At 46.3% G+C, this 26,041-nt stretch overlaps 1 protein-coding gene across 3 annotated transcripts in view; it reads right to left on the minus strand.

The window, feature by feature from the left end:
* Positions 1 to 26,041, minus strand: part of CHERP (calcium homeostasis endoplasmic reticulum protein) — a 121,054-nt gene that overhangs the window by 72,590 nt on the left and 22,423 nt on the right. For all 3 annotated transcript variants that reach the window (XM_077253024.1, XM_077253009.1, XM_077253018.1), the window contains exons 2-4: positions 8,914 to 9,087; positions 7,559 to 7,752; positions 4,082 to 4,219 (exon numbers count right to left, since the gene is read on the minus strand). In XM_077253024.1, the coding sequence (XP_077109139.1) occupies positions 4,082 to 4,219; positions 7,559 to 7,752; positions 8,914 to 9,087 (506 nt within the window). The remainder of the gene's footprint in view (positions 1 to 4,081; positions 4,220 to 7,558; positions 7,753 to 8,913; positions 9,088 to 26,041) is intronic.

Genomic DNA, 26,041 nt, shown 5'->3' on the forward strand with positions numbered 1-26,041 from the left:
AGATAGGGCGATTCTGAATGCGGCGATACCAAATATGTGTATGTTTGATTTTTTTTTTAATTGTTTTATTTTGATTGGGGCAAAAAGGGGGGTGATTTGAACTTTTATATATTTTTTTTATATTTTTAAACACTTTTTTTTTTTCATTTTGGCATGCTTCTAGCCTCCATAGGAGGCTAGAAGCATGCACAACTCGATCGGCTCTGCTACATAGAGGTGAAGTACAGATCACCTCTATGTAGCAGAAATGCAGGTGTACTTTGAACGCCGACCACAAGGTGGCGCTCAAAACAATCGGCCATCAACAACCATAGAGGTCTCAAGGAGACCTCTGGTTGTTATGGCAATGCACCGCTGACCCCCGATCATGTGACGGGGGTCAGTGGTGCGAGCACTCCCGGCCGCGCGGCTGGGAGCACTAGTTAAACGCCACTGTCAGCGCTTGACGGCGGCATTTAACTAGTTAATGGGCGCGGGCGGATCGCGATTCCGCTCGCGCTCATTGCGCGCACATGTCAGCTGTACAAAACAGCTGACATGTCGCGGCTTTGAGGTGGGCTCACCGCTGGAGCCCACCTCATAGCAGGGGATCTGCCAGCTGACGTACTATTCCGTCAGCTGGCAGAAAGGGGTTAATGATACCATTTCGGTGCAGATACGATCTTTTGATCGCCCGTTATTGCATTCTAATGCAATGTTGCTGTGACAAAAAAAAAAGTGCTGTATTTTTCGGATTATAAGACGCACTTTCTACGGATATACTTTATCGGCGTGCTGCTGCGGGTGTCCCGGTGGCAGTGCTGCGCTGTGTCCCTGGTGCTGCGGGGGGCTCTGCCGACATTTTGTGAAAGGCCAGAGCCCCCCGTAAGTTCTTCCATTGTTTCCTGCGCGGCGCCGAGATCTCGATCTGCACATGCGCCGCCTCCCGACGGCCATTTTCCCCAGAGTCCACCTATGCACAGGAAACCATGGAAGAACTTGCAGGGGGCTCCGGTCTTTCACAAAATGTCAGAAGAGCCCTCTGCAGCCCCGGGGACACAGCGCAGCCCCGGGGACACGGCGCAGCCCCGGGGACACGGGGCAGCCCCGGGGACACGGGGCAGCCCCGGGGACACGGGGCAGCCCCGGGGACACGGGGCAGCCCCGGGGACACGGGGCAGCCCCGGGGACACGGGGCAGCCCAGGGGACACGGGGCAGCCCAGGGGACACGGGGCAGCCCAGGGGACACGGCGCAGCCCAGGGGACACGGCGCAGCCCCGGGGACACGGCGCAGCCCCGTGGACACGGCGCAGCCCCGTGGACACGGCGCAGCCCCGTGGACACAGCGCAGCGGCGTGCTGCACTTTGGAACACCCACTCATCCCAGCCTGCAGCAACGCTCCACTCTTGTCTCCTCCACCAGCGACCCTGGGACCCCCGCTTCACCGCAGCCACCACTGCCCCCCGGTAAGCAATGCGACGCATGGATTATAAGAAGCACCATTTTATTAAAAAAAAGTTTTTTTCCTATTTTTCTCATGAAAATTTGGGGTGCGTCTCATAATCCGAAAAATACAGTAATTCTGGCATTCTGACTTTCTCATTACGCCGTCTTTCCGTCTTTCTGACCACAACCTGCTTACATTCTCTTCCCTCTCCTCTCCAGGTCCACAATCCCCACCCCACAAACTTGCACACCCTCGCAGAAATCTTAAACACCTCAATCTACACTCACTCTCTGAATACCTTCTCCCTCTTAAAGACATAAGTTCCCTACACAATGCAGATGCCGCTTTATATAACACCACAATAGCTGCAGCTCTGGAATCTGTTGCCCCCCTCATACATACCAAAGCTCGAAAAATCAAAAGACAGCCCTGGCACACCAGACTGACCAAAGAACTGAGAAGGGCTTCCAGAGTTGCTGAGAGGAAATGGAAAATATCCCACTCCAACGAGGACTTCATTGCATTCAAACAGTCCCTCACTACTTTCAAGGCCACACTCGCTGCAGCAAAACAAGCCTACTTATCTCTCATATCCTCCGTCTCACAACCCTAAACAGTTATTCAACACTTTCAATTCTCTCCTCCGTCCCCCAGCACCTCCTCCCTCCCCAGTCATCTCAGCTGAAGACTTTGTCTCATTTTTCAAGCCGAAGTTCCCATCCCACTTCAACCCAAACCTCACCAGTCTTCATCCCAACCCTAACCCATCTCTTCAACCTATCACTAACAACTGGCATTTTCCCCTCAATCTTTAAACATGCTTCAATCACACCTATCCTCAAAAAGCCCTCTTGACCCATCCTCTGTATCTAGCTATCGCCCTATATCACTTCTCCCCTATGCCTCAAAACTACTGGAACAACATGTCCATTTTGAACTGTCCGCCCACCTCTCTTCTTGCTTCCTCTTCAACTGCTTACAATATGGCTTCCGGCCGCACCACTCCTCTGAAACTGCCCTAAGGTCACCAATGACCCATTAACCGCCCAGGTCCAGCGACACTACTCTATCCTTCTCCTCCTGGACCTGACCTCTGCCTTTGACACAGTGGACCATTCCCTATTACTACAGACCCTCTCATCTCTTGGCATCACTGACTTGGCCCTATCTTGGATCTAGTCATACCTAACAGACCGGACATTCAGCACCTCCCACTCACACACCACCTCCTCACCTCGCCCCCTATCTGACAGAGTTCCGCAAAGTTCAGTCCTAGGACCCCTGCTCTTTTCCATTTATACCTTCAGCCTGGGACAGCACATAGAATCTCACAGCTATATTACCATATATCATAGCCAGATATCACCTCCCTACTAACCAGAGTCCCACAATGTCTGTCTGCTATTTCATCCTTCTTCTCTGCTAGACTTCTAAAACTTAATATGGACAAAACAGAATTCATCATCTTTCCACCAACTCACTCGACCCCCCCCAACGGACCTATCCATTAAAGTAAATGTCTGCCCACTCTCCAGTCCCACAAACTCGCTGACTCGGGGTAATCCTTGACACTGATCTCTCCAAACCACACATTAAAGCCCTTTCCACTTCCTGCCAACTTCAACTCAAAAATATTTCACGGATCCGTACATTCCTCAACCAAGAATCTGCAAAAACCCTAGTCCATGCCCTCATCATCTCCTGCCTTGACTACTGTAACCTCATGCTCTGTGGCCTCGCCTCTAACACTCTCAAGCTGTGTCCTCCGTATATCTGTGACCTCGTCTCCCAGTACTTACCTGCGCACAACCTCAATCCTCACAAGATCTCCTTCTCTACTTTCCTCTTATCTCCTCTTACCACAATCGCATACAAGATTTCCCCCGTGCATCACCCCTACTCTGGAACGCTCTACCACAACATATCAGACTCTCGTCTACCATGGAAACCTTCAAAAAGAACCTGAAGACCTACCTCTTCCGACAAGCCTACAACCTGCAGCAACCACCGATCGACTAAGCCACTGCACGACCAGCTCTACCCTCGCCTACTGCATCCTCATCCATCCCTTGTAGATTGTGAGCCCTCGCGGGCAGGGTCCTCTCTCCTCCTGTACCATTGTGACTTGTATTGTTTAAGATTACTGTACTTGTTTTTATTATGTATACCTCTCCTCACATGTAAAGCCCATTGAATAAATGGCGCTATATTAATAATAACAATAATAATAATAATAATAATATTAATAATAATAGCCCCCACCACAGAAAACCTATAACAAGTACTCTAAATTTAACCCCTTTCTGAAGTCTACTGTCTATGCACAGTAGAAGTGGCAGGTAAGGAGCTGAGCCTGAGCATGTCAACTGTAAATTACAGCTGTTACTCTGCTGCAGAAGGATCAAAGTTAACTTAGATCCTGGGAGAAAAAACACTAAAAAGTGTCACAATACCAATCACTGGAACTCAACAATTAGACAGAAGAAGGAGGCTACCCATCAACAACAGGAAACAATGTAACTGCAGCTTACCATGACAAACAGGGGGCCAACCATATTATAAGAGTCAATTATTGTCCTCATAGGAAAATAAAAAACAAAAAACAAAAACAGCTTCCTGAGCAATACAGTACACATGAAATAGATTTACTCACTGATATGGCATCCTTAGTACAAGTGTCAATAATAGGCTGGAGCAAGTTATCAAACTCATTCATATCCAACTGAGTTTCTTCCTTCAGTTTCTGCATTTGCTGTTCAACCGCATGCTCTACTGCAGCAGTTATTTGTTCCTGAAGAAAAAAAACAAAAATGCAAATACCATCATCATAAGTGTTAAACCTTGAGGATGAGTTTACACAAAGATTTTCGTGCCATAGATCACTTCTGTTGGCACTGTTTTCCCTTAGAAGTTAGAGAGATGCTATGCGGCCCTTTTCATTAAAGGAAATCTGTCACCACATTTGACCTATCTCAACTATTAACCCCTTCATGACCTTGGGATTTTCCGTTTTTCCGTGTTCGTTTTTCGCTCCCCTCCTTCCCAGAGCCATAACTTTTTTATTTTTCCATCAATATGGCCATGTGAGGGCTTATTTTTTTGCGGAACGAGTTGTACTTTTGAACGACATCATTGTTTTTACCATGTCGTGTACTAGAAAACGGGAAAACATTTCCAAGTGCTGTGAAATTGAAAAAAAAGTGCAATCCCACACTTGTTTTTTGTTTGGCTTTTTTGCTAGGTTTCAAGGACCTCTATGGTTACTATGCAGAAGCATCGCTGTCCCCCAATCATGTGACGGGGGTTGGCGATGCGCTCATTTCCGGCCCGATGGCCGGAAGCGCCGGTTAAATGCCGCTGTCTGCGTTTGACAGCGGCATTTAACTAGTTAATAGCAGCGGGTGAAACGCAATTTCACCCGCAGCTATTGCAGGCACATGTCAGCTGTTCAAAACAGCTGACATGTCCCGGTTTGATGCGGGCTCACCGCCAGAACCCACATCAAAGCGGGGGTTCTGACCTCGGACGTACTATCCCATCCAAGGTCAGAAAGGGGTTAATATGGGCATACAGGTTATAGTCTGCTGAAAACAGTCCTCCCTGTGTGTCTCATATCAGCTGCGTTGCTGCTGAGAAATTATCTTTTATCACTTTATATAAGTGACCTCTTCCAGACTCCGTGACGGATGATGCCAGGAGATAACTCTGCCTCCAGGGCTTATTTTACATGAAGGTGGAGTTACCAGTGTGAGCCAAGTAACCAACACCGAACAGGAGAAATGAAATTTGTCTTTTTACAAATACACTTTTGCTTCTCTCTCAGATCTGCTGTATTGCACCAATATTGCTGAAGCTGAGAGGAACCTGCAGATGTGTCAGTTATCAGGAGAGCAGAGAGCGGCCATTACACATCACACTGGTAATCGTGATAACCATTACACATCACACTGGTAACTCCTCCTTATATGTAAAACTAGAAATAGGCCCGATGCTATCGCATCGGGAGTGCGGTGAGATTAACATCTGTGTATACATAGACGTCACTACTATTCCCCACGCAGAAGCAGTAACAGCCACGGCGTTACCGCGCATGCACGGGTAGAGCACGCAGTTGTGGCTGATACTGAGCATGTGCGGGAATAGCGGAGACATTTATGTCACTTGCGAAGGCGCAGTTTGTATGGGATTCAGGGACAGCAGCCGGAAGTCCCAACTGGCGATTATATATGTAGATAAGCTCTGGGGCAGAGTTATCTCCTGGCACCATCCGCCCCGGAGTCTGGAAGAGGTCACACATATAAAGTGAAGTTAATTTCTCGGTAACACAACAACTCATATGAGACACACAGGGAGGACTGTTTTCAGCAGTTTATAACCTGTATGCCCATATTAATAGTGTAGATATGCCAAAATTGGTGACAAATTCCCTTTAAAGTCTATGAACATTGCCGAAAAAGTCAAGTAAATAGCACCTTTAGACAGACAATTTAGCCATTTTGCAAGTCTCTTATTTTCTAATGTCAAACTTAGAACTAAACTATTAGGGCATGTGCACTAGTACAGACATTTCTGCATTTCAAGGCAGGAAAGACGCAGTGTATAAGGCTATGTGCACATGTTGCGGATTTGACTGTGGAATTTTCTGTGCAGATTCTCCATTTGTTGGCAGAAAACGCAGGTCAGAATCTGCGCCTTTGTCCTTTGTGTGCGCTCTGCACAAGTTGCAGATTTTTGTGCAGATTTCTTCCTCTTTTTACCCCTGCAGATTTCTATTATGGAATGGGTGCAGAAACGCAGCAGATCTGCAAAAAAGAATCGACATGGTCCCTTTTTGAATCTGCTGCGTTTTCCGTGCAGATTTTTCGGCATCATTAGCACAGCATTTTTTTTGCCACTGATTTACATTGTGCTGTAAATCACTTGCGGATCTGCAGCGTTTCTGCGCGAAAAAAAAAAAACGCTGCAGGTCTGCAGGAAATCTGCAACGTTTTCACATACCTTTATAAGCGCGTCGTTGGTGCTGATTTTTCCCCACTCATGTAAAATCACTGAAAGAATGGACATGTTGCAGAGTTAAATCTGCAAGTCACAAATAAGCAACGTGTGCATGACACGTCAGGATTCTCATTCATTTCCTGGGACTAGGAAATGCGTTATGTTTTGTAACAAATCTGCACTGAAAAAAGTGACAAATCTGCAACGTGTGCACAGGCCATAAGTCTACGATCACACGAGGAGTATTAGGTCCATTTTTGATGCAGCATATTTTCACTCAACAGAACAAAAAAAATGCAGAGTAATATAATTGTAGAAATGTATGGAATTCACATAAAAAAAATAAAAAAAACATACGTTTTAACGATACGGAAAATGACCTGCAATCCAATCTGTCAATTTCTCTTGCACTAAATATGCATGTTATTTTTGAATTTTACACAAAGACTTGAATGAAATGAGGAAAATCCAGATAAGAAACACGAGTTTTTATTGCATTTCCACAGAGAACGTCCTCACTCTCCATTATCAGCTGTAATATGCCGTAGAACCTGGTAAAAAGTGTTGTAGCTGTTTAATTCCCCAACAGCACAACAGGAACATGAAGTATTGTATGGTTCCTTTTTTAGATTGATGGGATATCCATGCAAGTATAGATTCTCAAATCCGTTTGTCACAGTCCAAGCACAGACCGTGATGCACACAGCGGTTGAAGGTCTCCTGGCCCAAGCTCAGCAGCTTGATAGGTATAAGAGGTTACCGAGTTCAGATCAGGAGACCCTCAGCCACTCCATGCAACAGGGGCTGTGACTTTGTTCAGAACATGTATGTACAAAAATCGTCTCTGCCTAAGGGTTCATTCAGACATCCATGGACCTCGGCCCGATCACAGACCGCAATATACAGACTATGCCATGGGTCTCCCAACCCAAGAGTGACAGCCTCATTAAAATATGTGAAGCAATCATGTTCCGGTCAAGCAACAAATGGGATAATCCGTGCTTTGCGGTCTGAGACCGGACCGAGAGCCATGGATGTCTGCATGAGCCCTTAGGCATAAAAGATTTTGTACATGAAGGTTCTATTAACACAGAGCATCCAAACCCATTTGATCGAAAATAACACTGACTGATACCTGTCTCATATTGACAAGTTGCTGTTCTTGTTGTTGAAAGTTCCACTGGCTTTGTTGAATAAGATCCTCTATAGCAGGAGCACCCTGTGGTGGTGGTGGTGGCGGTGCTAAAGTAGGGGGCAGAGGCAGAGCTGGTGGGGGAATGGTGGTGATGGGAGGATTGGGTTCCATGTCCTGTGCTTGCTTGCAAATCACTATCAAATAAAAACAAAAAATTCTGAATTGAAATGTGTTCAGTATATCAGAATATCACATTGAAGCCCATGAGTAATTTCCTAAACTAAAGTGCTGCCGGTTCTAGAGTTGGTGTGAATCGATTTGCATGTCCCAAGCCATCAGGCATGACAGTAATCTGTGTCCGATGAGCGTCATGAGACGTGCCCTGACTGTAGCCATGACACCTTTTTTATTATTATTATTAGATGGCCTGTCATGTGCGTGACATAGTGCCTGTCTAATCAAAAGACGAGCTGTGGATGCCGTCAGGTAAGAGGAGGTTCTCTCAGCTGTCCAGAATTACTGTGGTAGCTGATAGAGTCAGGAGAAGCGATTTGCATAATAAACTACAGTAGGCACGCTAAAGCCAGTTCCAACTACTGACATATTGAGCACAATATGAGGTTGGAGTATAAACTTTCACAGATTAGGGTAGGATAGAGATTTATTAATTTTTTTCTTTTAAAAGGGAATCCTCCACACTCTGGACGCTTTTAAGCCATTTCTATGGGCATATAGGTAATATAATGGTTAGACTATTATTAGACATATTACCTGTATGCCTCAAAGCTGAGGTCTAGATGTTGAGAAATGCACTTTTAATATTTTATGCTGATGATTTCTTCCAGGCTCCGGGGCATGAGCAGCAGCCACGGGAACACAAAGTTATTTTTTCGAGCACGCCAAAGATATTCGGTTAGCACCCGAGCATGCTCTGATAACGTTGGCTCATCACTATTACCTAGGTTTATGACAGGTCATCAATATCAGATTAGTGGAGGTCTGATAGCCCCCCCAATCATCTGCTAGCAGGCTTAGCTGCAGCCATTTCAAATCCGTACACTGTATTGAAGCAAAGCTACTAGGAAAGTGAATAGGAGCTAGCCGCAATGCCACAGACCAACCACTACATAAGAGTACAGAGCCGTGCTGTTCCAGCTCTCATACTGTATATAGCCATATGCTGCAGCGTGGGTGTTCACCCTTACCAATATAATATCAATGACCTATCTTATAGATAGGTCATCAATATTACAGTTCATTCAATGAACACTGAACATGACAGGCGATACATAAATGCAATGCACAAAATCTAATCATTTACATAATGAAGTCTATTTGGCAGGTTTTAGACATACACTGTTGTTGTTCCATAGCAAGTTTACACTTGTAGTAGCTGTAGAACTCTCCCCCAAACAGGAATGAAAATTTGGGGTTTTCTTTCTGCTTCTCCATGGTCATCTTCTCAAATTCAGGCCCATTTCGAGCCACAAATTGTGCAAGCTTGTCAATAACATTACGCAGTTCCTGATCTATTACAAAAAGAAAGAATACAAGTGTAAACAATCTATTCACGGACTTTATATTTTGTAAGACATGTACTAAACAGCGTCTGCATAATAAATACCGTAGTAGCATACAGGAAAGATATATATCTTGGTACCGTGTTAGTAGCATACACATCTGAATCATGCTTCGTACTTTTTAAATTAACCAGTCTTCAACTTGTATGAAGTTATAAAAAAAAAACTATCGACACCTCTGATATGGAAAAAAAATAGAATTAGACTTTCCGGTAATTCGGTTTCTAGGAACCTTCCACGACAGTCACCTTGGAGGATGTCTCCCCGCCCTAATGGGGGACAGGAAACACAAAGAGGTTAAATAACCCTCCCCTTCCTGCTATCTCCAGTGTTTTTTCTGGCCATACTAGCGTGAATATATACCACCAAAGTGCAGGAATCATCCTGTGAATATCAGATAGGGAGGGAAATTAGTGCTGTCGTGAAAGGTTCCTAGAAACCGAATTACCGGTAAGTAATTCTATTTTCTCTAGTCACCTTCCACGACAGTCACCTTGGAGTTATACCAACGTTAATTTCTTTAGGGAGTGACTACGGTTTTAGAACACGTCTGCCGAATATGTCAGATCCCTGTCGAAATTTAGCCTGTAGTGTCTGATGAAAGTATGTACAGAAGACCAGGTGGCGGCTCTGCATATCTGCTCAGATGAGGTGTTCCCTCTTGCTGCTCATGATGTGGAGACCGACCGGGTAGAATGGGCTTTCAGAGAGATCGGCGGAGGGAGATCTTTTGCCGAATATGCAAGGCAGATGGCTTGCTTAATCCAGTTTGCAATTGTGCTCTTAGCTGCTTTCCTTCCTTTATTCTGTCCTGAGAACTGAATAAATAGATTCTGGTCGACCCTCCAAGCCTTGGACTGCTCCTGGTAGTGGAAGACTACTCTGCGGACATCCAGGGTGTGGAAGGATTTGGACAAAATGAGGGCAAAATAACATCCTGACCTATGAAAATCTGAAACGACTTTGGGCATAAAGGCGGGATCTAGACGCAGGACTATACTATCAGAGTTTATAGATAGGAAGGGCTCTTGAACAGACAGGGCCTGCAATTCTCCTGTGTGCCTAGCTGTGGTAATTGCCACCAGGAACACCGTTTTAAGCGTTAGGATTTTAAGGGGTAAAGAAGACAAGGACTCAAAGGGTGGCTGAGTTAGACTATTAAGTACTAAATTTAGATCCCAGGGGGGAACCCGACTAGGGAGTCCAAGAAGTAATCTGCTTGCTGAAGTCAAGAATCTTTTGATCCACCAGTGGTCAGCCAGATCCTGGTCAAAAAAGAACTAAGGGGCGATACCTGAACCTTTAGGCTGTGTGCACACGTTGCGGTTTTTTTCCATGTTTTTTTCACGATAAAAACGCATTAAAAAGGCATACATAAGCATCCTATCATTTAGAATGCATTCTGCAATTTTTGTGCACATGATGCATTTTTTCCCACGAAAAAAACGCATGGAGGTAAAAAACGCAGCATGTTAATTATGCGTTTTTTTCGCGTATTCCCCGCTATATAATGCATTGGGAAAGCTCCGGAAAAAAAATGCGAAAAAAACGTGTTCGGTTTTCTTGCAGAAAATGTCCGGTTTTCTTCAGGAATTTTCTGCAAAAAATTCTTACGTGTGCACATACCCTTAGAGTACTCGGGGTGAGCCCAAGATCTAAACCCTTCTGGAGGAAGTCTAGGATTTGAGCAATGTTGGGGTGGAACGGATCAGGGACACTGGGAAGACACCAGGAAGAGAAATTCTTCCATACTTTGCCATAGATGGCATTGGTCACAGGTTTCCTACTCTTTTGGAGAGTTTGGATAACCCTGTCTGAGAGGCCCCTGGCCTTTAAGCTGTCGGTCTCATTAGCCAAGCAGCCAGGTTCAACTTTTTGAGTCCTAGGTAAAGTAGGGGACCTTGAACAAGGCTGTCGGTTCTTTGAGGAAGAAGTATGGGATGTTCTTCGGCCATTCCCCTCAAGGCGCTGTACCAGCTCCGACCCGGCCACATTGGGGCAATCAGGATTGTTGTGACTTTGACCGGATCTTCTGCAGCGTCTTTGACAGCATCGGAATTGGTGGAAAGGCGTAAGCCAGGTTGAAGGTCCATGGATGAATGAAAGCATCTATTCCCAGAGCCCCATGCATGAGGCTGAGGGAGAAATATGTTTTTGATTTTGCGTTTTGGCCATTTGCAAATAAGTCGACCTCTGGGATCCCCCATCTCGAGGTTAAGGATAGGAAAACCTCCTGGTTCAGGCACCATTCCCCGGGATGGACGTCCTTCCTGCTGAGGAAATCTGCCTGGGTGTTGTCCGAGCCCTTCAGATGTACTGCGGAGATTGAAAGCAGGCGTTTCTCTGCCTAGAGAAATATCCGTGCTGCCACTAACTTCACACTGGCATACTTCGTGCCCCCTTGATGCCGAAGATAAGCCACCGTCGTTACATTGTCGGAGTAGACACGGACATGATGTCCTTGGACTAGAGATGAAGCAGCTACCAGTGCTTCCTCTACTGCCTTTAATTCCCTCAGGTTGGAAGATCTGGAACCTATGTCACCACGGCGCCCCAACCTCTTCGGCTGGCATCTGTGTGAAGCACTTTCAGGGGAAGCTGGTCCCAGCTTACCCCCCCGCCGAAGGTTCCGGCCCTTTAGCCACCACGAGAAGGCTGACTTCACGTGTCCGGGGAGTGGAATTCTCCTGGACAGTTTGTTCCGATACCTCCAAGAATATAGGAGGACGTGAGTCTGGAGGATTCGTGTATGTGCCTGGGCCCAGGATATTGCCTGAATACACGAAGTTAGGGACCCTAGAATGGACATGGACTCTTTTCAGGGTGGGGGACCTTTGTTGTTTGAATCTGGAGATTCTCTGACAAAGGTCGCGCTGATGATCTTCGGGAAGGAAGGACATTCTTTCCTCCGAGTCTAAGAGAATCCCCAGGAATTTTTTCCTTGTGGAAGGTTGTAGGTCCGACTTCTGGAGATTCGGGATCCAGCCTAGGGACTCGAGAATACCTAGAGTCTTTGACACATCTTGGTTCAACTTAGATGTTGAAGGAGCAATGATGAGAATGTCGTCTGAATAAGGGACAAGGCAAATTCCCTGAAGACGGATGAAGATAACCTCTTCTCTCATGATTTTCGAGAACACCCTTGGGGCTGAGGATACTCCGAAGGGAAGCACATTGAACTGGAAGTGAGTGATCCTGCGGTTGTGGGAGCCAGCGAACCTGAGGAACCTCTTGTGATCCGGATGGATCGGAACATAGGCGTCCCTCAGGTCTATTGTCGCCATTACCCAGTTTTGCTTGATAAGTGGGATTACCATTTTGATTGACTCCATCATGAACCTTCGGTATTTGATGACCTGGTTCAAGGGTTTTAAATTTATGATCACTGTGCATTAGGGTGTTTCATTTTTCCGAAGTTATGATTTTCATATGACTTTGCTTGAATCCTTGGTCTAAGTCATCTAAAAGATCCATGTAAAAAATTTTAGCAAAATCAATTAATATTTAGAGGTTGCACACTTTGATCACTTTTATCTGAAAGTACCGAAATTCATGAAAATGTATCATCGACATCACACTAATGTGTATGTTGTGTTTCTATTATGTTTTGCGGGTAGTTTAACTGAAAAAGAGTACTAGAAAGGGAATTTGGTTACTTGAAAAGGTGCCTGGTGGTGAATTTTTGGGAGCTCAACTCCCTTCCAAGGAACACGTGCTTTTAGTTTTTATTTACCATCACAAGGAAATGAAAGAAACACTCTCGTGTGCTGTTAAATCCACAAGTATTAAACTAAAGGAAGTGTGGAAGAAAGCAAGTATCCCTGTCATGACAGAGGAGAATATCCGAACTCGTATACAGAAGTTATACAAGGAATATCAACATCTGGGTAAAGAGAAATCAAGAAACATTGACAAAGTAAATATGAAGCGGCAGATTTGGAAAGGTGATCTTATTGAGCTATTTGATATTGCCAGGCAAAATGTGATCTCCATGAATAGCGTACTAGAAGACGATAAAGCATTCCTTATGTCACAAAGAGAGGATTATATGAGTTTATCAATGAGTGGTGTAGATAAGGTTCTTGCCTCACAAATTAAAAAGAAGAAAATAAATGCAGAAAAAAAGGAGGCATACAACGAGAAACATTATAAAGAAATCACCAAAATGAACAGTGGAACACTCAGTCTCATCTCCATCATCATCAATTCATGAAGAGGACAAATTTTCTGCACCACCAGTGAAAAAATCTTGTGCAGGTCGTAGATTAAAACCTCTTGATCACACACTCACGGCTACATGGGATCGATAACAACTCTCCATTCGACAAGCAAGTACTTCATTTATTGCAACTACAAAAAGCCTTGGTCACGATGTTTCATGCATTTCCATATCTCCATCTACCGTTTTCCGAGCTCGGGCGATGAGAAACATGGAAAAGTCACTGTTTGAAAATCCTCCTCATTTAATCTTACATTGGGATAGTGAATTGTTGCCTGAGGGAGTGTCAAAACTCTAGAAGATAGAGCTGCTCTTGAAACTGGAAAAGATTTTGAGCATTTGCTTGGCGTACCTGTTGCCCAGAAAGGTACTGGTGAGCTAATGGCTGAAGTTGTTATTCAGGAGGTGGACCGATTCGCACTACGTGACCTTATCATTGGTATATCTTTCGATACAACTGCATCTAATACAGGAATGATCCAAGGCGCATGTATCAGAATTGAAACTGAATTTGGGAGACCATTGTTGTGGTTGGCTTGCCGCCACCACACCCACGAATTAATCTTGAAAGGAGTGTTTGGTAACTGTTGTAACATCCCATCAAGTTGTCCTGACATCCAGATTTTCCGAAAGTTCCAAAATCAGTCGAATTCAGTTGATAAGAAGTCCTATTTCACGATGTTAGATGAAGAAAATCACATTCAAGGTTTTCTAGAAGAACAACGTGTGAAAATAGTGGACTACCTCAACAATGTCTTGCAAGATGGCAGTCATCCAAGAGAAGATTACAAAGAGCTATTAGAGCTATCATTTCTATATCTTGGAGGCTGGGATGAAAACTATTTCGAATTTAGGGTTCCAGGGGCTCTGACCGAAGCAAGGTGGATGGCAAAGGCCATATACCGTATATACTCGAGTATAAGCCGAGATTTTCAGCCCAAATTTTTGGGCTGAAAGTGCCCCTCTCGGCTTATACTCGAGTCATGATCGGTGGTGGGGTCGGCGGGTGAGGACTGTCATATACTCACCTAGTCCCGGCGATCCTGTCGCTCTCCCTGCCCGTCCCACGGTCTCCGGGTGCCGCAGCCTCTTCCCCTGAGCGGTCACGTGGGACCGCTCATTAGAGAAATGAATAGGCTGCTCCACCTCCCATAGGGGCGGAGCCGCCTATTCATTTCTCTAATGAAGCGGTGCCGGTGACCGCTGATAGAGGAAGAGGCTGCGGCACCGAAGAACAGCTGTCCGGGGGAAGGAGCGGGACGCCGGGAGCAGGTAAGTATCGCATATTCACCTGTCCACGATCCACACGCCGGGCATCGCGCCATCTTCCCGGCGTCTCTCCGCACTGACTGTACAGGTCAGAGGGCGCGATGACGCATATAGTGTGCGCGCCGCTCTCTGCCTGATCAGTCAGTGCAGAGAGACGCCGGGACGGGACGCTGAGGAGCTGCAAGCAAGAGAGGTGAGTATGTGTTTTATTATTTTATTGTAGCAGCACAGCTATGGGGCAATAATGGACGGTGCAGAGCACTATATGGCACAGCTATGGGGCAATAACGGTGCAGAGCACTATATGGCACAGCTATGGGGCAATAACGGTGCAGAGCACTATATGGCACAGCTATGGGGCAATAACGGTGCAGAGCACTATATGGCACAGCTATGGGGCAACGGTGCAGAGCACTATATGGCACAGCTATGGGGCAACGGTGCAGAGCACTATATGGCACAGCTATGGGGCAACGGTGCAGAGCACTATATGGCACAGCTATGGGGCAACGGTGCAGAGCACTATATGGCACAGCTATGGGGCAACGGTGCAGAGCACTATATGGCACAGCTATGGGGCAACGGTGCAGAGCATTGTATATATGGCACAGCTTTATGTGGAGCATCTATGGGGCCATAATGAACGGTGTAGAGCATTATATGTGGCACAGCTTTATGTGGAGCATCTATGGGGCCATAATGAACGGTATGGAGTATCTATTTTTAATTTTGAAATTCACCGGTACCTGCCGCATTTTCCACCCTAGGCTTATACTCGAGTCAATAAGTTTTCCCAGTTTTTTGTGGCAAAATTAGGGGGGTCGGCTTATACTCGGGTCGGCTTATACTCGAGTATATACGGTATGTACTCAAAATTGTGCTATTCACTAAATAATTGCATATTTCTAATACCGAATTGAAAGGAATAAGAAAAGTAGTGCGTTTTGTCTGTCTAATATATGTCCGCTTTTGGCAGGAGGCAGTTGTAAGTCGATGGGCTCCAAAGAATGATTTGGAGATGCTACAGCTTTTGCAATATTATCCAGATAAAGAGGTCAGAGAAAGTGCCCTCACAGTGGCTAAGAGCCACATTTGGTATCTGTCAGAAACTAACATAGGATTGGCATTTTTGGATGAACGTATCAGTCAGGCTGAGAAGGATAAGATGTTTGAAAATGTAAGAATGAAACCTGCAAAGAAAAAGGAGCTGAAACAGTTGGAAGGTAAAAAACTAGTTTTTGAAGGAAAAGACCTCAGCGATTTTGTTACAAGTAAAACAAAGACATTCTTTGAATTGAATTTTGGGATCCACGATGTAGAAGAATATTGCAGTGATACACTAAGAAGCTCCATCAATGCTCTTAAGGTGGTGAGTGACACCACAGAAAGGGGCATTGCTCTGATAAAGAAGTTTAATAATTCAATCAGAGATGAACAACCGAAACAGTTCTTGTTAAGAGTTGTCGAGTATCATAGAAAAGCCGTCACCAAGCGAACAAAAGGAGTTGCATCTTTCACAGCACATTAGTGTAAATCATTTAATACATATTATACTGCCTATCAATGTTACTGTTTATTGTCACTATTATTCTAAGTTTAACTGTTTGAATTTCTAATAAAAAATACTTAACATTGAAAATGTGTTTTTTTGCGTGCTTTTATTAAACTGATAAAAGTGTGCAACCTCTAAACATAGTTCGATCATCTTGAAAATTGGCATATATACTTTTTACATTAGTGAGACTCGGGGCGTAAGCAAAGTCTGCAAAAATTTGACATTTTAATTTTTACCATACAAAATGAAACACCCTACTGTGCATTTCCCGGAGGGTTTCCTTATGAGGAATAGACGAGAGTAATGACCTCTACCTAAGTCCTGCTGAGGTACATGAGAGATCACTTTTTCTCGCAAGAAATCCTAAATTTGAAGGAGAAGGGAGTCCTGGAGGTCTGGGGATTGTTCCGGGGTAATTCTCAGGCATTGGGGGGGGGCTCTCAAATTCCAATTTCTGTCCGAATTGTATGGTGTGGAGGACCCACTGGTTCGTGGATATGGACTGCCATTGGACAACAAACTGTGAGAGCCGGCTTCCCACTAGAGAGTCACTGTTTATCCGGGGTCTGTTGCTGTTGGGGCACAAGGATACTCCTGCCTCTACCCCCCTTCGGGTAGCTCCATTGACCCGTTTTACCTTTTCCCCTAAAGTCCTTCTGGGAGGACTGGTCACGAGGGGGGCGAAAAAAACGCTTCCTAGCAACATTTTTTTCGGGAAGCAATTTTTTCCTATCGGATGCCTTATCAAGGATATCATCCAAGACTGGCCTGAACACATGATGTCCCTGAAAGGGGAAGGCGCAGAGTTTAGTTTTAGAGGTAATGTCGCCTCCCCAAGACTTCAGCCAAAGGGCTCTCCTGGCTGAGTTCTAGATCTTTCTAGATTGGATCTTTCAATTGAGAAAAGCCCTCAAATGGGAGAGACGACTTTTTAGTAACTTTTAAGAGACCTGGACTTCCATCCTGGGAACCTCCCAAATAGAATTGTCACCCTCTAGGGGAAAACGGTGCTTAAAATCTGAAGAACACCAAGGCCCTTCTCTGGGGAAACCCACTCTTGAAAAATAAGGTTTTGAATATATTCATGAATAGGAAACCCTTCTTTGATTTTGGGTTTCAGGCCCCCAAACATTTCATCCTGAACGGAATGTTTTTCCTCCACTTCCTCAACCCCCATGGTGCTTCTTACTATGGAAACAAGCTCATCCATATCCTCAGAGGAAAAATAGGTATTAAGCTTACCGTTAATTATGTTTCCAGGAGTCCATCCTGACAGCACTATGGAGGACGTCCTCCTCCCCCTTGCTGGGACAGGAAACACACGAGAGTTCAAAAGGTCCGGTCCCACCCCCATTCCTCAGTGTTGTAACAAGAACCGCCTCAAGGGAGATGCAAAAAAATAATATTTAATGGTAAAGAACATAACACCATATATCAGGAACATATTACATCATATGTTTAGGAAATACTACAGACATGTCAGGTTCATATTACAAAGGCATAGTCATATTAACAGGGAGGGAATTACCCGTGCTGTCAGGATGGACTCCTGGAAACATAATTAACGGTAAGCTTAATACCTATTTTCCAGGACGTCATCCTGACAGCACTATGGAGAGTACCAAAGCACCTCCTCAGGGTGGGATTACCGCTTGGAGAACTTTTCTCCCGAATGCAGTATGCTGACCGGACAAAACATCAAGTTTATAATGTTTGCAGAAGGTATTCACACTAGCCCATGTAGCGGCCTTACAAATCTGCTCTAGAGAGGCGCCTGCCCTCTCAGCCCAAGAAGTAGCCATCCCTCTAGTAGAGTGTGCATGAAGACCTTTTGGAGGAGAGATGCCCTCCGACTGGTAGGCCTCAGAGATCACAGACGTGATCCATCGAGCAATGGAGGCCTTAGAGGCCTTCTTTCCCTTATTTTTACCCCCAAACAAAATAAACAGGTTTGGATCGATTCGCCATGGGTTGGTGGCTGATAGGTAGTCGATGACCGCCTGTCTGACATCCAAGGAATGCAGAGCTTCCTCTTTAGAATTGGAAGGGTTACAGCAAAAGGATGGTAACACTATCTCTTGATTCCTATTTTTTAGAGTTCCCACTTTTGGAACGAACGAGGGATCTAGTTTGAGAACCACACAATCATCTCTAATCTGGAGGTACGGATCCCGTGTGCACAAGGCTTGGATTTCCCCCACCCTCTTAGCTGTGGTGATCGCCACTAAGAATGCCGTTTTACGTGTCAGGGCTGAAATGGACATGTTATCTGCCGAGGCGTAATTATTTTTGCAGAGGAAATTCAGGACAAGGTTAAGATCCCAAGGAGGAGTTAACTGTCTAATGGTGGGGCGCAATCTTTGGGTGGCTCTGATAAACCTAACTATCCAGGGATGTGTTGCTAGGGGATAGTCTAGAAAGGAGCTTAGTGCGGAGATCTGCACCTTTAAGGTGCTTGGCCTAAGCCCTTTATCGAACCCCGACTGTAGAAAATCCAGAATTCTGGGTAAGTCGGGAGTGCCTGCCGCAACCTCGGACCTGCCACCCTCCAGACAGAAACGTCTCCAGATCTTCAAATAGATTGCTGACGTGACCGGCTTTCTACTAGCCTTGATAGTGGATATGACCTGGTCAGACAGGCCTCTTGCCCTCAGGATGTTCCTTTCAGGATCCAGGCTGAGAGGTGTAGCTTCTCTGGATCCGGATGGTACACTGGGCCCTGGTGGATTACATCTGGTCTGTGAGGCAGTTCTACTGGACTCTCTATCGCCAGGTCTACCAGAAGAGAGAACCAACTCCTTCTTGGCCAGTATGGAACTACCAAAATTACTCGAGCCTGTTCTTCTTTGATCTTCCTGAGAACAGCCGGGATTAGTGCTAGAGGAGGGAAAGCATATGAGAGGGGCTCTGTCCAACTCTGACTTAGACCATCTATTCCTTCCGGCAGATCCCGAGGGTTCAGAGAGAAGAACCTTGAGACCTTCGAGTTTCTCCTGTTCGCGAAAAGGTCTATACTGGGAGTGCCCCAACGCCGGCACAGTTCCTGGAAGATGTCCTGGTTGAGTTCCCACTCTGTTGCGAACACTCTTCTTCTGCTCAAGTAATCCGCTATGACGTTCTGGGAGCCCTCCAAGTGGATTGCAGAGATGGAGAGGATCGATTTTTCTGCCCAACGAAATATTCTCCCCGCCAGCTCCTGGAGAAGATGGTGCCTTGGACCTCCTTGGTGTTTTAGGAAGGAAACAGCTGTCACGTTGTCGGACAATATCCTTACATGACGATTCTCCAGCGTGCGCCGATTTCTTCTCAGGGCTTCCCAGACAGCATACAGCTCTCGGAAGTTGGACGAGTTGCCGGCTACATCTGGAGGCCATTGTCCCTGGAGAATCCTTCCTTCTAGGTGAGCTCCCCAGCCCCAGGCGCTGGCATCTGTGGTAACTACCACGTGAGGGTCGGTAGTCCATAGTACCCCGATTCTTAGATTCTTTGGGTCTGTCCACCAAAGGAGCGAACTTCGTACTGGACCTGGAAGATATAAAATACTTTCCAGAGAAGATTGACGACGGTCCCACTTGGAGAGGATTAAGCTCTGTAGTGGTCTTGAATGGAACTGTGCCCATCTTACGCATGGTATGCATGCCGTCATTAGGCCTAGCACTCTCATGGCCATTCTTATTGAGACTCTGCGTTCTAGTAGGAGTCTGACATGGACTTGTATTGACTCCAGCTTGGATTCGGGCAGAAGGGATATTCTGTTTGCAGAATCCAGACAGACACCCAGGAAGATCTTTTTGTGTTCCGGAATCAGATCTGATTTCTGCCAGTTGATGATCCATCCCAAGTGTTCCATTACAGCAATGGTCCGGTTCCTGTGATCCGTTAAGACCTCTGGTGTTCGTGCTATCAGCAGAAAGTCGTCGAGGTAAGGGACTATTATAATCCCCTGGTTTCTTAGGAAAGCCACTATCTCTGAGACCAGCTTTGTAAACACGCGAGGTGCTGAGGCAAGTCCAAACGGAAGGCATTGAAACTGGTAGTGGCAGATCCCGGACGGCAGAACTACCACGAACCTCAGAAACCTCTGAGATAGATGGTGGACAGGGACCTGGTAATAGGCACTCTTCAAATCGAGAGTGCACATCACCGCATTCCGATCTATGAGGAGGATTGCAGAACGGATGGACTCCATGCGAAACCTCTTGTACCTGACCCAGGCATTCAGAGGCTTCAGGTTTACTATTGTACGTGAGTCGCCGGACGGTTTTGTAATGGAGAACAGGGAGGAGTAATGACCCTGGCCTACCTCTAGCGGAGGTACTGGAATTATGACCTTCGAGGCAAGCATGTCCCTCAGGTCTTTTAACATGGGAGAGTCTTGCATAACCACCGTAGGTACGATGTACCTGTCTGGCGGAGGCGAGTAAAACTCTATGCTGTAGCCCTCTGAGATAGTACGAAGGACCCATTGATTTTGCGTGACTCTGCTCCAGTTTACCGCGAAATGGCGCAGCCTCCCCCCTATAAGAGTGGCGTCATTGTGGTTTAGTTTTAGAGGAGGGGCTGAAGAAGAAACTCCTGTTCTTACTACTCTGGCCACGGGAACCCCTGTTAAACCCTCTATTGGACCTTCCCCCTCTGAAGTCGGACCCTCTGAAGTCAGACTGTCGTCTAAAGGGAAATCCCCTCCGAAAGGACTGAGACCTCTTAGGCTTGTCCTCTGGGAACCCTTTTTTCTTGTCTGAGGCCGACTCTAAGATGGTATCGAGGGAAGGACCGAAAACTCTTGCACCTGAGAAAGGGATTGAACATAATTTTGTTTTGGACGCATTATCGCCCGACCAAGACCTTAACCAGACCGCTCTTCTAGCCGCATTGGACAATGACCCATTTCTGGCTGAAAATCTGACTGACTCAGCCGTCATGTCAGATAGAAAAGCTGTGGCGGACTTCATTATAGGGAGAGAGTTTAAGATCTCTGACCTTGGGGTCTTACTAGAGAGATGCTCCTCTAATTGACCCATCCAGAGGTGCATAGACCGGGCTACCGAGGTAGCTGCAATATTGGTTTTAATTAGAGCCGCGGAAGACTCCCAGGCTCTTTTTAGCAATATGTCCGCTTTACGATCCATTGGATCGCGCAAGGTTGACGAGTCCTCGAACGGAATAGCAGTCTTTTTGGCGACCTTCGCCACCGGGACATCCACCTTGGGTATCTCGTCCCAAAGCTTAACATCCTCTGGCTCAAAGGGTAGGCGCGACTTAAAGTCTTTAGACAGTGTCAGCCGACGTTCCGCCTCCTTCCATTCTTCGAGCACCATGGCCTTGATATGCTCACTGACCGGGAAGACTGTCTGCCGACGTGACATAAGTCCCCCGAACATCAGGTCCTGCCTGGTTTGCGGCTTAGATGTTTCCTCTACTTGCATGGTGCATCGCACCGCCTGCACCAGCTCATTTGTGTCCTCCGCCTGGAAAAGGTACTTCCTCTGGCGGTCCTGGCTTCCAGAAGGAATCTCGCCCTCTTCCTCGGAGACAAGGTCCTCAGAATCGGACCTGTCCTCAGAAGTATATTCCAACTCCCGCCTGGCCCTTTTGCGACTGGGCATAGGGCTGGATTTTTCGACCATGGTAGCTAGAGAAGCCTGGACCTCTTCTCTGATTAGGGACCTCATCTCAGATAATAAGGTGGGCTGCTCCTCTCTCATAACCTTGGATGTGCAGTCTGCACATAAGGTTTTGCCATGGGTGTCCGAAAGTTTAGCGTTACATAGTGGACATCTGCTGGACTTCCCAGAGGCTTTTCCAGATCTTTTAACTTGACCAGGGGGGACGGCTGGAGTTCCCTTATCCTAAACGATATAAGATAGGGAAGGTGACAGGGTGGCTTTATTACTGGGTGTCAGGGGAGTTTGCGCTCTGCGCACTTACCCCATCCTCAGGTGTCATGCTCTCCATAGTATCCAGAGTGTGACCGCTGCAGCGCCTCTCAAACGCTACAATACCTGGGATCCACGCTGGAGCGCACGCCTTCCCTGTATATCAGCGTTACCGGAAGTCGCAGTAACGGATGCCGCAAACCGGAAGTGACGCGGTCCCCGGAACTTCCGCCGGAAGAGTCAGAGCCCGGCGTTCACGCTGCTGAGTGCTACTGACCTCGGGAACCGCGTCCGCAGCCGAGAGCCCCCCCCCCCCCGGGAGGAGCGGCTGCTGGTCTTTGGAGCAGAGGGACCCCCCTCTGGAGGGTTTCTGCCCTGAGCGTCTTGACAGGGGGAAGGATCTGGCAAGCCGCACAATCCCCCTGAGCTCCGGTAAGCTGCGCAGCTTCTCTCATGTGTCCCTTGCAGGGACAGGAAAAACACTGAGGAATGGGGGTGGGACCGGACCTTTTGAACTCTCGTGTGTTTCCTGTCCCAGCAAGGGGGAGGAGGACATCCTCCATAGTGCTGTCAGGATGACGTCCTGGAAAATAATATTTTTTCCCGTCAGGTTTAGGGGTGGATGTAAGAGCCCTCATTTTCCCAATTATCGCCTGACTCAGGTATGAACTTCACCAGAGTCAGAATAGGTATCAACTGGTGCCATTTTCCTCTTTTTTTTTGTTTTCTGGGGGGGGAGGATGCGACACCTGGGGTTGGGATAAGGCCGCCATGGAGGTCTGTACCTCCTGTTTAATCAGAGTTTTTATGCTGTCCAGGAGGGAGGGCTGTTCAGCACGTAATATGTCATCCGTACAGGGTTGACACAGGGACTTCTTGTAGGCGGAAGGTAGCCGGGAGCCACAAACACCACACTTGCGGCTGGGTTTGTTCTTTGGGACAGAGACCTTTTCTCTCTAAAAGAGAGAGGTATACTAAATGACCCATCTTAACATGGATGAACAGTGAAGGGACCAGCCCACCTACTCACGGTAGATGGGTGAACGCTGGGATCTGCAGATGTAGCAGAGGGTTTGTTGCCGTCCATAGTCAAGCTGTACGTAGTCACACAGAGACACAGTGTCTTACCTAGAGGCACCTGACCAGGATATTAAGAAATCGAGGTCCAGGGTTAATTGTGTGCTACTCCTCCCCTTGGTCCGTAGGGAGGCCAGAGACGACCCTATCATGCCGGCGATTCAGCCACGCATGGAACGCAGGAGATGGCGTGCGTTCCTGCGTGGAGCACCAGGCCGCGAACCGGAAGCACGCTCGCTGACGTCACATCCGGCGCGCGCGAACCCGGAACTCCACTACACGCCGGGGAGCTCGAAGAGAACCCCGGCAGCACATCACCGCCCCGCTTTGCCCCCAACAGAGGCGCGAGAGGGGTGGGAAAGGGGGCCCGAGTCCAAGCAAGATGGAGACGGGCGCAGCCGCATGGAGGAGGAGAGGTAGCACCGCCCGACCTCGGCTGCCCGGCTGGAAAGAATATCCAGGTGCTCAATTCACCGGCCACGGCAGCACCTGCAGGAACCTCTTCATGCCCCACTGGGGTACAGGAAAAACACTTGAGATAGCAGGAAGGGGAGGGTTATTTAACCTCTTTGTGTTTCCTGTCCCCCATTAGGGCAGGGAGACATCCTCTAAGGTGACTGTCGTGGAAGGTGACTAGAGAAAAAAAGTATTTTTTTAATTCTTTAATTTAAAACAATAAAAACAAGACAAAAATGTGCCTGTATAAAAAAGGTGAAGGTTACGTTTGAGACCGAAAAAAAATATCATGGACGATTATTGATGGTTTTCACAGTTTGTTGCTTCAGTGTTTTTAGATCTTTCAGGTCGATGTTTTTATGGTTACTTAAGTACAGTTATAAACATGTCATAGGGTTTTACACTTTTGACAAATTCAGCAAGTTTATGCAAATATTCAACATATACATTTTGTTGAGCTTTATTTTTCAAGGTGACTGAAATTCCCCCTGGCATGCTAGGTACCAGCTTCTGAGCCAAATACTGGAAGAGAGCAACCCATTCTTGACTAATCCGTGCGAAGGGTTTTGAAAATGTACCACAGGTTCATCATCAAATATAAATGAAGCTCACTTCAGACTGTTTCTCACATCTGTAAGAATGACTGTGCAGAGAAGGAAAGGTCAACAATACTATGACTCCAGTGTCATGCCAACAATACAGCATGCTGAGACCATTATTGTGTGGGCTCACAATTTTACTTAACATTCAGGGAAAAAAAAAAATCTCTCTCGATCTCGAATTTTGCTCCTTTAAATTCCGGCAGCAGCCGCTTCGATGGAACGGATCCAGTTCATCACTTTTTTACAATCTGCACAGGAGCCGCTTTTTCAACACTTTGACGGATTGTGACTGATAAAAAACTGATGTGTGAAAGAGGCCTTACTATGCAACATTTTCCCAACATCTACCTAAAACCTGTGAACAGCACTCTATACAATTCTAATCACCTACATTTTCACCAGAAAAAAAATGAACTTAGTACTGCGGAAAACATCAAAATGTAAAATTGCTGAGCCCATCAGGTAACATTATACCCAGAAAATCTAAATGCAAAAAAATTACAGTTATTCAGTTCTTTCACCTCCCTCATAAGGTGCAATAAATAGCAAACAAGATGCCCCAATGAAAACTACAGCCTGCACCCACGGGATACAGAATCCGATACACTTTCTCCCCTCAACTCTTTCTAATCCCTCAGAAATAGTGAGACCATACGAGCGTGCCACAACCATACTGCCCTGGACAATCACACTGCCACCTCATTTTTACCACATAATTAAACAAAATGGCAAAATTATATGTTTTCTGGTTTCCATGTACATTACAATTGAAAAAAAAAAATAAAACGTGACTTTCAAAACCACGACTCGCCCTGCAGAAAACAAGCACACATAGGACCAAGTCAATGCGGAAAATACGGGACATACTAAAAAGAATGAAGAAAAGGAATAAATAAAAAGAATGAACATAATAACTTATAGCTCCAAAGAGATGGAGAGGTGTTATAGATTTCTTATGCATCTTGGATATGAACTGAACATGAATTGTATGTAGACAATTAGGAAATCAACATAGATTCGATATAAACAGGTGTATACCTATATTTTCTGTGCTATATAGGTGGGGAATGAAGATGGAATACTTGTAGATAATAGAGAAATGAACACATATCCCATATAAACAGGTGTATATTATATTCCCTGTGCCTGATAGATGGGGAATGAACATGGAATATATGCAGATAATAGGGGAATGAACACATATGCCATATAATCAGGTATATATTATATTCCCTGTGCCTGATAGGTGGGGAATGAACAACTGCAAGTCTTGAGAGCTCCCGTTTTGGCTTTTGGAAGAGGCATGCTCCTAATGGGTGCCGAAGTGGAGGCTACAGGCAACGCAGTCTTCCCCCTCCCTCTCCCTCTTTGGGCCGTTCAGGGAATCTCTTCCTCAGAGCTGCTCCCACGACCTTCCTGTCCCTCACGAAATGATGGGTCAATGACCTCATCATCTACACTACCCTCTTCCACCAACTGCTTCTCCTGGGTAATCTCGACAGCACAGTACGCACCAGAAAGTGGCACCTGAGTCTTATCATCATCAGATGTGTACTGAGGTGTGCTGGCCGGAGGCACTGGCCCACCCACCTCCTCAGATTCAGAGAGACAAAGCAGTTGGGCATCACTGCATACTGGCTCTTCTTCCATTTCTCGAATGCTGCTTGGCTGGCCCCCACTTTCCAGGCCAAGAGATTCAGAGAACAGAAGTAGAGATGGCTCCTGTCCTGGGCTCTCTTTGGCAGGTGGTGAAGAGACAGATGGGTGCTCTTCAGTGCTCTGTGCCTGAGAGGATGTGGCACTAATTGAAGTCGATGCGTTAGCTGCCATCCATCCAACAACGGCTTCA

Source organism: Ranitomeya variabilis, chromosome 1, assembly GCF_051348905.1.
Source record: "Ranitomeya variabilis isolate aRanVar5 chromosome 1, aRanVar5.hap1, whole genome shotgun sequence".
Taxonomy (NCBI): Eukaryota; Metazoa; Chordata; class Amphibia; order Anura; family Dendrobatidae; genus Ranitomeya; species Ranitomeya variabilis.